This window comes from Sceloporus undulatus, chromosome 4 (genome assembly GCF_019175285.1).
Source record: "Sceloporus undulatus isolate JIND9_A2432 ecotype Alabama chromosome 4, SceUnd_v1.1, whole genome shotgun sequence".
In the NCBI taxonomy this organism is placed as follows: Eukaryota; Metazoa; Chordata; class Lepidosauria; order Squamata; family Phrynosomatidae; genus Sceloporus; species Sceloporus undulatus.
In genome coordinates, this window is record NC_056525.1 from 178,712,495 (window position 1) to 178,725,695 (window position 13,201).

The window sequence follows — 13,201 nt, forward strand, 5'->3', positions numbered from 1 at the left end:
TCCACAAACTCAATTATTTCTTAGACCATTCTCAACTAATTATGTGATATATTATATCCCATATATGGCAAATCATTTCACAATAAGGCAAAAGGTATTCAGCATCAGATAAGGCAGTAGGGTATAAGAATGAGAATAATTAAACAAGCCCTACCATCCTTGATATGTGATTAAGAAAATTTAACTATGATGTAGTGTGATATCAAACTTTGCCATGAACCGAATCAGCCAATAACAAAGGGGAGTGGGGAAGAATTGGAAATGGTAGCCTACAGAGGCATTAAATTCATGGTTTCTGGTAACTGTATTTCTGAACAGAAAACAAGTTAGGACCATCACACTGCCTCTGGAGGCCACTGGTCCTAGTGGGGATTGAACTGCTGAGCACATGGAAATTAAAACAGACAAGCAGCTCTACACCATAGCGTGCTTATACATTTGGAAGTTCAATCCATGACTTTGGTTATAATTTATGCACACTAACCAGAATCTACTATCTGAACTAAAGTGGTGTAAGCCGTTTGTGCAGCAGTTGGGAGTGACTCCAGGATGTGCTTTCTTTCCACTCAGAAAAGGTGTCCTCGTCTATTTTTTGGGAATCTACCATCCTTCCAAAACCAGAGCTCACCCGTTTAATCAGAGTCCCTCTATGTAGCATTAACATGGGATCAGAGAGACTGCTATAGGAAGAAAGTCTTCTGTCAGCCAAGGTGCACCATGTTTTATAAGACCCAAATAGGTGTAGAGTACCAGACCTAGTTGAAGGAACTGAGAGATAAATCTGTTCCAGCCATAGGGCTCATTGGGAAGTGGTTTGGATAAATAAGTTTGCCTTAACCCAATTTTATTTAAAAGGATACAATGGGGTACTCCTGTCCTTGGTGAATATATGCTAAAATGCCAATGAAGCAAAATAATATAGTCTCAAGTTCAAATTTAATATGACATTCATTTTTACAGACTACCTTGGGCCCAAGTTTATCCCTGAATTTACAAAAACAAATGAAAACCCTCAAATTAAATGTCATGATGTTGGTCTTTTTCTGACTGATAAGACAATATTTACCTTTTAAATCACAATCTATTGGCAAAAAAAGCAAAGTTTCATTTAAAATTGAGAAATAAATGCTGTCTATTTATAAAGAGATATAGTCAAGGTAATTTTTCAGAACTAATCCTTTTACAGTACCTAAATAGAATAAAATAAAATCGCAGTCTGAAAACATAGGGACATTTTTCTTAAAACTTCATTTCTTCAGATATATTATTTTAATACTAAAAATATTTCTGAAGACTAAAAGAAAATGTGCATCACATGTGTCATACAGACACTTTAGGCTATGACTGTAACAACGCTTGTAAGGGAAAAAAAGAAAAATTCACAAAATATGATCGACATTTATTTTCATTTTAGAATAATTTGCAGCTTACTCTCTATATAGTACTAAGTAATTTCATTCTTATTTATATATACATTGAGGTAAAAATACTACTCTGCACTGAAATAATAATATCTAGTTGTCCTGTAAAGAGGAAAGCAAAGGGCAAATTAAGGCTATCTAAACGACTTAGGGAAATAAATAAATAATGCAAGAATGAAATATACAGTGATAGTTTGGAATTTTTGATATTCAAATGAAAATCCCTATAGAATCAGGCTTTGTGACTGATTTTTAAACAGAATTTACCCCATGCTTTTGATTAAAATAGTCTATATAACAACATTTTGTTGCCCGAAACATTTTTATACTGCCTAAATATGCTTGTCCGGAGCAAGTTAAAGTCTAATCACATCCAGCGTGCTAACTTTGTCATTTTAACCTTTAAAATAACAGAGCTGGAATTCTGAATGTGATCAGGTTTTAAATTTAAAGCAAAAGGGTTTTACATTTTTGTTAGCAGGAATGAATACCTGGGTTCACACTCACAGACACACTTTTAATGTACATAGAAAAGTCAGTATAAAATACTTTACACAATGTCCACTCAAAGAGTTATTTTAAAATCTGGATTCTTAGCTGAATTTGATGAAGTTACTTCTAATATAATCCTGTTGTTTGCAACCACATACAGCTATAATCACTTAAGCTTGCTTCACTTTCATAGACTATTGCCAATGTCTTTACTGGGAACAATGAAAGTGTCACAAATGCATAAAAGATTTTGATTTTGAATCACCAGAAATCTTTATCAGGCTAGAGATGAGAAAAAAAATCTGCTTGAAGTTTATAAAGACCCTGGTAATAACTTTTAGCCACGACTCATATGTGTTTTCTATAAATCACTGACTTGTTCAGGACTAAGGCTGTGAAATATTGTCTCGGTTCGTACCTATATGACAGATTCTCCACATGATATGGAAGAATTTTTCTGTGTGCATGTCAAACATAAAATGCTCCATTATCAATGGTGTAAATCAAAACATTTGTATTAAATCCAATGAAAATTTAAGATGACTGGTGCTGTTGGACCACAGGTTCCAGTTAGGAATGCCAGTGAAAACTGACACTCGATATCTCAGTGGAGCAATATCACTGTAAGAAAGTACTGAATTACCTTTAAGGGTACTTGTCAAATGTTTAGGTGGTGAGCAATACACCTCTATATGAAACATATTCATCTCTGCAGAGAGAGAAAAGGGGGGTGGGAAAAAAAATATGGAATAGGCAGCATTTTTAATTAACATCAGAAAACATCTTCAGCTCACAGTTATGCCAGCTTTATTCCTTTGCATATGAAGGATGTTAATATATCCTGTTCCAACTTTTTAAAAAGAGCAAGATATATTTTCCCCTTCAACTGCAAGTACTACAGGTTTTCCCTAGAGTCACAACAGCCAACTAATAACACAACAGAATAAATATTCTATTTAACTATCATAAAATTGTCTTCAAGATTAACTTTTTTTTTAAAAAAAACCCTGTAATCTGTACTAACTGTAGGAACAATACTAGAAAGGACCATGTAAAGCCCACTTTTTTAAAGAAGAAAAGGTATCATACACTCTTTCCCTTATCTCTGATAGCAAAGCAACATTTGTACATGTCGAATAAAACTCTCAAGAGCCTATTTGCCTTTTCTTGCTTCCTCACCTCCAAAGGCATATCTATCTGTCTCTGTGTTTATGTGTATGTAGGCACTGAAAGTAATGCAGTTTATGTTTTGGGATTGTATAATATGGATAGTACAAAAATCTATTCTGCTCGAACTCCTTTTTGTCTCTCTATTTTTTTTAATCATACAATTTCTAATTTTATTTGTGAGATCCTTTACAATTATTGGCTATATAGATAATTACAATTCAAAGTGGTATTCTCTAATGTAATCTGGCTTTATCATTAATTTTGTTTCTCATATTCTGCTAAATTATTGAACCTATTTCAAAATGGACATAGACATCAACAGGAAAAAGAAAAAAATGTTGACCATATTGGGAAAAAACAAGATTGCTATAGTAAATAGATTTATGCTGCTTTTTCACCTGATGTTGGTTGAAAATAAGGGAGACCCAAAGATATTATGTTTTATTTCTACATTATGCAAAGCACTAAATGTCTGGGAACCAAATGTCTTCTTCAGCATATATATGATAGAAAAATATTATATGAATTTAGAAATAAATTCATTTCCTTCATCCCAGGATTAAGCCCCATTAGTCAACTTCTAGAAAATTTGCACTAATTCAAAATGAACCAAAAATATACTTATCCGTACAATGCGCATAGCTTTAAAACCTGAAACCAAACCAAAGATGTAGAAGGTTCTAGAATGTATAACACAATGTAAAACATGGGAATTAGCCATTTTTTCATCCAATTAAGCTTTCTGGTTACTGACAACTACTCAAATAAAGACTGACAGGTTTTTCACACTCGGTTTGTCAGAATGACAAAATATTTTTCTAACATATTTTAAAATATAATTTTACTTATTAAAACTATATTATGACTGTAAAACTCTCAATTATCTGCTTTTCTTTTTTTTTAACTGAGCAATTCTAATACTGTATCATATATTCATATTACAGATAATTGAATTATCTTTTCACTTTAGCTGGAATATCTCTCAAAGATGCATCACGTCTTTTAAAAATGAAAACATTTTCTCTCAAATTAATTCTTTTAAACTCTTTTATGATAGCTTTGAATCCCATAAAGAAAGATGAATTATCACATACTGAGCCCAAGCTGTGAAACAGGAGGAGACAAATAGAGACTCCTACTGTGTTTAACAACGTAGAAGAAATTCCAGACGCAATAGAAAATTTTTTGTCCCTTTTCCAAAGGCCCCCATAAGCTGATAATATGAGTGTGAACAGTGGAGGGCACTCTTGCTATGCAAAACTTGCACTGACCTAGTGCATGTATTTTGCTCTATTTAGTGGCCTAAATTTCACAATTTAAGTTAACAGCTACCTGTGGAATAGTCACCAAATACTTTCTGTTTCAAACATATGCTGTACCTAAGGATATACTAGGACCTTTGTGTGAACATAAAAGAAAGATATCAACTATTTCACACTGTTTTGACTACCTGGAAAATCCCATCTTTGTCATACATTAAAGCATAACAATGCAGTTTTAGTTAACAGGTGGTAGACAATGACTTGGATCTTGGTTGTTAGTCCCAACCTAGAGTATATATCTATTCCATCAGTTACTGAATAGGTACAACAACTAAAGGATTCAGTGGTTGGACTCCATAGCTGAATCAGCATGGCAGAATTAATGCAGTTTGATGCTGTTTTAACTGCCATGGCTCAGTGTTGTGGAATTGTGGAAGCTGTAGTTTTGTGAGATGTTTAACTTTCTCTGTCAGAGAATTCTGGCATCACAACAAACTACAAATCTCAGGATTCCATAGCACTGAACCACAGCAGTTGAAGTGCTGTCAAACTGCATTTTCCCCCTGCATTATGGATGCAGACCATATGATTTAATTCACAGTTTCTGTGGCAAAGTTTATATCATGTTTTCACATTAAAACATGAACAACAATATAACAGAGTAAGAGAAAAGCTTACAGTGACTTCCCAATTTCATGCACATTGCCCAGCCATTTTAAACTAAGTACCTTACTAATATTGATGCTCTGAAAACAGAAAACGTTGACTATAATCTTGATACTGTAGACCTTTCTACAGAACCAATCAGAGGTGCTCACTAATGGCAGTGGAGCTTTTTCTATATGTGCATGTTTCAAGATCAGTTCTGAACTCCAGCCTTGACAGTCTAGTAAAGTCTCACTGGTTTGCCTCAGCCCTGAAAATCCTTCTGAGCAGACAAACTAATACACCTAACACACAAAATGAATCAGTTGCCATCATGCTAGATACAGATACCTAAAGAGAAATACGGTCAGAACCTGTTATTCTGAGGTCTTTTTATTAAGAAAAAGAATGACAAAAGTCATTGCAATTAGCCAAAGAAAAGCTGCGTCAGCCGTGGCAAGGTTAATTAAGCAATTAAAGGCTGCATAAAAGAACCCACCCTCCACCTTCTTTGGGATTGTAAACACTCATGTTGAAGTAGATGAGCACTTGATAAGCTGCGCAGAACGTACCAAAACTCACAAGAATCTCTAGTTAACACTCTAGATTTGGTGTTAACACTTAACAGAACAAGTGGTAAGCTGTGCTTGCCAAGGTCAACTGCACAGATGTACTAATTGTATTATGAGCTTGACATCTAGTGGCCACCCCTGGCAGGGCAAAGCAGGCAAAGGTTAAATCAGCAAACCTTGTCAAAGCACTTCTAACTACCCACCCTCAGGGAGAGTCCATCGGATGCTTGTTGGCACTCCATGCAGTCCCACCTTTTCACTGACAACAAACAGAAAACTTCTCTGTAGTGCATTCAGCACTTCAGCACAGGAAGCAGAAAGTAATACGTTGTGTGTCTGCACTGTATTAAGAAGGGAGGCATTACTTTGATAAATATGCAGATATTGTTCTGCCTTTCAGCTGACTACAGACAGTCCCATTTTTTAAAGGAAAAAACAAAAAACACCTGAACAGGCAAAACTTTTTTTTTTTAAAAAAACAAGAACTGTGTTTGAGTTCTGCATTGCTACTCTTGCTATATACAGAAATTAGACAAAAAGTCTGGTGCTCTTTGCTGATAAAGTATTTGGCCAAAAAAAAAAAAAAAAAGATCATTAATGTTTATATTTTCTACAGTTATCTGTATGCTATGATTACCAGTAATTTTGCAGTTGAGCTATGATTTCAAAACAAAACAAAACAAAACACACACACAACAACCAATAGATCTCAAGGAGATTGCTTTCAAAGAAATTCATGGTGGACAGCATAAACTTCCTTTTCACCAATGTTGAATTATTTTTCTAGGGCCAAATAAATATATAAACAAATAAATCGCCTTTTGAGGATAAACTTTGTCGACAACGTAAATGTTGGATTTAGTATCTTCTAACATACTTCGTTACGTTTCATATGAAACGTAAGCATAACTACATATGAAACGTAACAAAGTATGTTAGAAGGTACATAATCCAATGTTACGAAACGTAAGCATAACTACAAATTTGAAAGAGCATAGTTTTGGATCTGCATTCTGACATTTTTTGCAGCACAACATACTGCTGTAGGCTATATTTCAGAGGAAGGAACTGCCAAAACCACCTCCTTGCCTAAGGAAAAACTACGAAATTCATGAGGTTGCCAGAAGCTGACAGGTGACTTGAAGACACACAAATCTTCCTTCACTATTTGCAAAACTTAACATTTTGCAAACAAAACACATCATTTTAATAATTTCCTTCCCCTGCCAGTTCCTGGTTTATTCGAAGTGTGTTAGAAGATACTTAATCCAATATCACAGCAGATCTGCTTTATTATCAGCAAAACTGAATGGATCTTGTTCTTACTAATGAATGTTCTCTAGATATGCTACTGTTGGTTTGGCATTCAGTCAACAAATCATGTAATGAAATGAAACCCTCTGTTTTCTCAATGCTTCAACAGATCTAGTACCCAATTGAATTCTGATCGTTCACAATTTCTGAATATTTGTATTTAAAAATGAAGAGAGACAGCATTACAAATATTTATAATTAAAATCATTTTGCCAAGTAAAGTGGTCAATATTTATTTTTTAGGAATATGAACCATCAGCTGATATTTATTGTATAAATTATATAAATTACGATTTCCAAGAACATCTCTTACTCCTGGAAAGCATATGTTTCACTGCCTCCTTGAAGAGACATCTCTGGCATTAACACACAAAGGAATCTGCATCTCTTTAACTTGCTTTATTATTCAAATGCTAACATATTAAATGTTTTAATTAATTCTTACTCATAAACCATACTCTGAGGGAGTTCTAAAACAGTATGCAACATTTGATTGAAATTGTAATGCAACTGTGTAATATAGGTGTAAAAGTACTTTAACAAAAAAGATAATTCCCTTTCTTCAGACTAATTATTAACTAACTGAACCTTTTGGCAGATTATTTATAATCTGAAAAAAGGACCCACTTCTTTATTTTAAACATTATTTTTGCCAAAAGTTATCCACCTTCATGTTTAATTGTGTGACTGCCGTCTCTTCTTCTCATGCTCTGAAGGGTATTACATGTCATAGAATAACAGCAAGTAGAACATGCAGTGTTTTACCTTTATAATTTTGATATGCATTAATAAGTATTGAAATGTTAAACTCTCTTATGGTGAACAAATGCACACAGTAATTGGTCGTATTACAAAGAAATGGAAGTATTAAAAAAAGCTCCAAAATATCTAGAACTGAATGAGCCTCCAGATGTCCAAAATATATTATTTCAAATATACAAGTACAAATCCCAGTGAGTAAAATTTAAAGGGAAACATTTCAAGTATAAAAGCAAAATTTTTAGTATAAGGTGAATGTTTCATTCAACATTTCTCCAGCCACGTGACATTATTATAAGAGATGCTTCTCTTTAAACTTAAGCCAGGCTACTAATAATGTTACTTTAAAGAGAGAGAAAAAATGCATTCTCAAAATATTGTGTAATAATTGTTTTGAATCCCATTTCTGCTCATTTCCACTTTGTAAGCACCACCACCTCTGCCAAACCCCCCCCCCAAAAACTTGTGAATGCATTTGGTCAGACATATGTACAGTGTTCCTATTTGCTTTAACAAACCAAGGTTCCTCCTACTACTAGTAATCTGTTGATTTAGAGGGAATCGTTTCAATGACAATATAAAGTCTCCTGATATTTCACATTAAACTCATTCAGCACATGAGAACAGCAAATTTACCATATTGGGTTTTATAGCAACTCCTTTGGTTATTGTGCCACTCTTCATAATGACATTCCCTCCCCCAATATGGCACCCTCCAAAACATTTTGTGCATAAATACCTTTTGTTCACTACTTGTCAGCATAAAAGCTATGCAGATTCTAATTAGCCACTGCATGTAAGCATTCGTTTCCCACATTACCAAAGGTATGGGCTATCTTTTCCACGACAAACATCTCAAAAACAGTAAAATGTTATTCTGCATGGCTGTCACATCCCACATACCTGGGGATATTTTATTTTTTTATTTCATGATACTTCAACCATTCTTTACTGCGTTCCTGAAACTTCTATTGTAACGTTGCCACCTAAATTGACCGGCCGTCCTGTAACTTTAAATATGGCCTAATGTTTATCCTCCACTTTGTCAAACTGTCAGGTTTCTTTTTGCTACTGTGTCACAGAATATCTGTTATCAAAACAAGAGAGAATATTCAGTCTCAACAGCTTTTCTTAATGAAACTACATTCGAAATGCAGCAGCATCAAATGAGATTCCTGTTCTTAAAATTAAAACAAAAACCAAGCTCTCTTAGCAATATTTTATTAGCAAGTTAAAATAATAAGACTAATAAGTTTAAAACTCTTTGAAGATTAAATATACATTCACAGAATAACATTTCATTTTAAAAAAGAAATGTTACAAATGTACTTTTGAGCCTTTTGATATGGCTGTGGGCTAATTTCTGGCCTGTTGCAAAAGAAGAACCAGGAACTGTAGCAATGCCTTGAATATAGCAGTGAACTGAAATGAAGGGAGTCTGACTTTGCAAGATATGTCTGAACTCTTTCGTATAGCTGCTTGAAGTAAAGATAAAAAGATATATACACCTAATTAGATATAAATAAGGAACACTGGACTCATATAGCTACCTATACTGTAATATAAATATACCACTCTATTCATATAATTCCTGAAAATGAAAGTGCAACGTGTAGTTGAAGCACTACTTCCACTTGTTACCAAATACCTGGAGAAAATGTTATACTCTATATGCATTTATTTATTTATTTAAAAGGAGCCTAGTGCATTTTTAAATCATAACTGTCTAAAGCAGACAAGTTATTTACACTGTTGGGATTTTGAGGCTGCTATGAAAAACCCCAACCATTCAAGGGACCACAATAACAAACGCTTTAAAAAAATCCCTCCCTGGGATGCAATGTAGTCCTTTTGATGGGAAGGACTGTCTTTCTCATTCGGCAGAAATAAATCCATTCATTTGATCATGTAGTCATTGAGGGCAATACAAAACAAACCAAGTGTGAGAAATTCTATGTGATGAAGTAAACAAAACAAAAAACCCTAAAAAAAAAAGAATGAAAAGAAAGAAAGAAGGGGAAAAAAAGGAGAGAGAAACCATTTCCATGACAAAAAGATTCTTTGTCCTTAATCTACACACCATATGCAAGCGTTTCTTTTTAGCATATCTCCTGTTCTAATCTAGGGTGACATGGCTACATATAGAAGTGTCTCTAAACAACACACACACACACACACACACAAAAAGCCCTCCTAGTTGAACAATTTTCTTCGATTTATTAACTCACAAGGAGTGCCACAATGAAGACAGTGAGGATCCCTCCTCCTCTTAACTTTTAAGAATGCTTTGTAAATTTTTACACCAAAGACCTTAAAATCTACCATGAATATAAAAAACCACACAATGCTGTGGGAAGGAGGGGTTCATATGGCAATCTGCTTCCATTAAAGTACTTTTTAACCCCCCAAAAGGGCTGTTAATATTAAAATATGTTTCACATTATTTTATCACTCAGGGAACTTGTTTCATTGCTATGGTGAGTTTTCACCCTCGCTTTTTGCATTTCTCTTTTTGGAGTCCTTTCAGGGAAAGGAAAGGGATATGTGTCGAAACACCAACCATTTCCCCCAATCTAACAGAGGCTTTAATCTTTACCAAAGCCAGCTCCTGTTACCCTAAATGTAAAAGCTGTAAAGTTTATTTTAAAACGGTTAACAATTCTTTTTGGGGGAGTCGCTTTCCCAAAATGGAACTCTTTTCTTTTCCTGAAGCACTGTTGTTGTTTGCTTTTCTTGGGTAAAGTTAAAGAAAAGAAGGCTGGATAAAGCATGTGTTGATAAGAAGAAGGGGAAAAAACCCACTCCAAAACAATGGTGACCTGGTTGGGCTAGAAATGCAAGTGATAAGTAACTGCAAGAGAGAGAAAGGGAGAACTTTCTTTGAGAAGACTTGTGCCTTCACCACTGGGAAAAAAGAAGTGCAACTTTTGAGGTTAAAAGGAAACCACATGCAGTTAAATAGTGTTTGAAACAATCCTCAGAAACAATGTGACTAGTGGCTACTACCACCAAACCCTGTTGAAATCAAACTTGGCATGTTTGGGGGTATTTTGGTCCTGCTTTGGCACCCAGAGGCCCCAATAAATCCCTCTCAGGACCTTGCTAGCAACTGAGGGCCCCCCTGAGATCCTATATAGAAACCCACACAAGAGGCAAGAGAGATTGGCCAGGGAAAGTGGGCTTGGGGCAACCTAAGGCTCAGGGACAAATGGGCCACCTCAGGCCTCCATAATAATTCCCAGTTCTTTCCCTGACATTAACAAGAAATCTCTCTTCCCTTAACCTGACCCCCCTCTCTTTATTTGGGGGACACACCACACCTTTCTCTGACCCCATAACCTCCCACCCAGAGGCCTCTTTCTCTGGAGGAAGGGCCCAGGTGTTGTGTAGTGTGTGTTGTGTGTCCTGGGAGTAGAGGAAGAAACAAACAAAACCTTTCCCAGACCTCTGGGCCTCCCTAATCTTTTTGCTTTGGGTGTCTGAGGGAAGAAAGTTGAGCCCCTGGCCTTTCAGGAGCCATCTTCCACTCCCCCACTTCTCCATCCCTTCCCTCTGGGAAATGGCCATTTTTCCACCTCAGGTGTTACTCAACCTGAGCGGGAAATGCCTCCATAATAGGCGGGTCGCATCTGCACTGCCGAATTAGTCTCTTTTGGCACCACTTTAACTGCCACGCGGCTCAATGCTGTGGGATTCTGGGAACTGTAGTTTGCGGAACTACAATTCCCAAAATGCCATAGCATTGCGCCGTGGCAAAGTGGGGCCAAAAGGGACCTTAATTCGGCAGCGCGGGTGCAGCGGAGTTTTAAACTTGGGACCAAAAACCAGCAGCAGGACTTTTTATGTGACTTTATTTTATTCCCCCCTTTTTCCCTCAGGGCCGAAGGAAGGAAGGAAGGAAGAAAGGAGGTGAAGAAAGGCCCTCCTGGGGCTTATTTATTGTTATTTGTGGTCAGGAGGGATGGAAGCCGCCGCTTCCCTGAGGGCCGCTTCCGGAGGATTCAAGGATTCAAACTCTGGGGAAATTGGGGAGCAGAGGAGGGCCTTCTTTCCCCTCCTTCATTCGTAGCCTTTTTTTTTTTTGCTTTGGAGAAAGAAGGGAAAAGACCAAGGCTGCATCCCCACTGGAGAAATCCTTGAGCCAGACAAGTGAAGCCACGACAAACTCCAACTCCCAGAATTCCATAGCATTCAGACAAAAAAGAGTCAAAGCGGTGCCAAACCGGCTTATTTCTCCCAGTGTGGATGCAGCTTCAAAAGCCCAACCCTGTTCGGGCGAGCACTGGACACAAAACTACACAGCGCAGAACTATATATATATATATATATATATATATCAAAGTTCCCAGGATTCCATAGCATGGAGCCCTGGCGGTTCAAGCGGCGTCAAACTGGATTCTTCCTGCAGTGTGAAGCTAAGCGGCTCCTTCCCCCCCAAAAAAAGACCCCCCAGACTGCGCTGTTCAACTTTAAACTTCCTTCTTTCCTTCTCCTGCGACTAAACTCTGGACCAGGAAACAAGCGCCAGCCGCACCCAGCCCCTAAAAAGAAGCCCCTCCCGCCCAGGCTCCCCTTACCTTGCTCCGAGGCCAGCTCCGCTTGCAGCTCCTCGTCCGACTTGAGATGCTGGGGCTTGGCTTGCTTGCGCCGAGACATGCTGCTAGCTGCGCCGTCGCTTTCCTCTGGCTTTTCGCAGAGACATCAGCGAGAGGAGGGAGCCGGGGCTGGCTGGGGGGGGGGGGGGTGGCTCGGGGGGGCCTTAGGGGGGGGGGGAGGGAGGGAGGTAAGGAGGTGGGGGTCCCAAAAGAGGCTTCAGACTCCCCCCAGCCCCAGCCCTTTTCTGCCCCTGGTCCAGCAGGAGGACTTGGAAGGCGAGCAGCGGAGGGGACGCGGCGGGATTAGGAAGGCAGGAGGCAGCAGGAGGCTGGGGTCCTGGAGGAGCCGGGATTGGCGGGGCTCCAGGGGGGCTCGGGAGGCATCGATGCAAATGAGGGGGAGCGCCAGGCAATTAGGTGCCCCTCGGACCACTGCAGCCACACAACACACACACACACAACAACAACACCCAAGGACCGCTCTCTCTCTCTGTCTCTGTGTGTGTGTGTCTCTCTCTCTTGGCTCACTTTACGCAACAGAGGTGCCAGCGCTTCACTGCCGTCATCTCCGTGGCTGTCCTTTCCTCTTCCTTTCCTCTCTTGCCTTTTCTTCTCCTCCTCCTTCTTCCTCCCGTCCTTTCCCCCCCTTTTTTTTCTTTTCTCTTCCTCCAAATTTCGAAGACTCAGCCCCTATTATTGTTATTATTATTATTATTATTGTCCTTCAGGTTTCCTCTCCGAACAGAAGTTAGTCTGGGCGGCGCTTCCTTTCCTCCTCCATCGGGAGGAGTTGCGAAGAGCAACAACAACAACAACAACACAAAGCTAAAAAAGGAGGAAAGGGGGGAGAAAGAAAAACTTTGGCTGGCTTTCCGTCGCCTTGTTCTTTCCGCAGGCTCTTGCGCTTCTCCTTCCCAAGACTCTTCTCCTCCCTTCTTTGTTTTGCTGCCTCTTTTCTCTCTCTCTCTTCC

At 38.1% G+C, this 13,201-nt stretch overlaps 1 protein-coding gene across 3 annotated transcripts in view; it reads right to left on the minus strand.

The window, feature by feature from the left end:
• SALL3 (spalt like transcription factor 3) overlaps nucleotides 1-12,358 on the minus strand; it is a 25,050-nt gene extending 12,692 nt beyond the window's left edge. For 2 of the 3 annotated variants that reach the window (XM_042466300.1, XM_042466299.1), the window contains exon 1: nucleotides 12,213-12,358. In XM_042466300.1, coding sequence (XP_042322234.1) covers nucleotides 12,213-12,291 — 79 coding nt within the window. In that variant the 5' untranslated portion in view covers nucleotides 12,292-12,358. Of the gene's footprint in view, nucleotides 1-2,556; nucleotides 2,623-12,212 lie in introns of all 3 variants that reach the window. The other variant, XM_042466297.1, reaches the window with a different exon arrangement.
• Nucleotides 12,359-13,201: the final 843 nt, after the last annotated feature.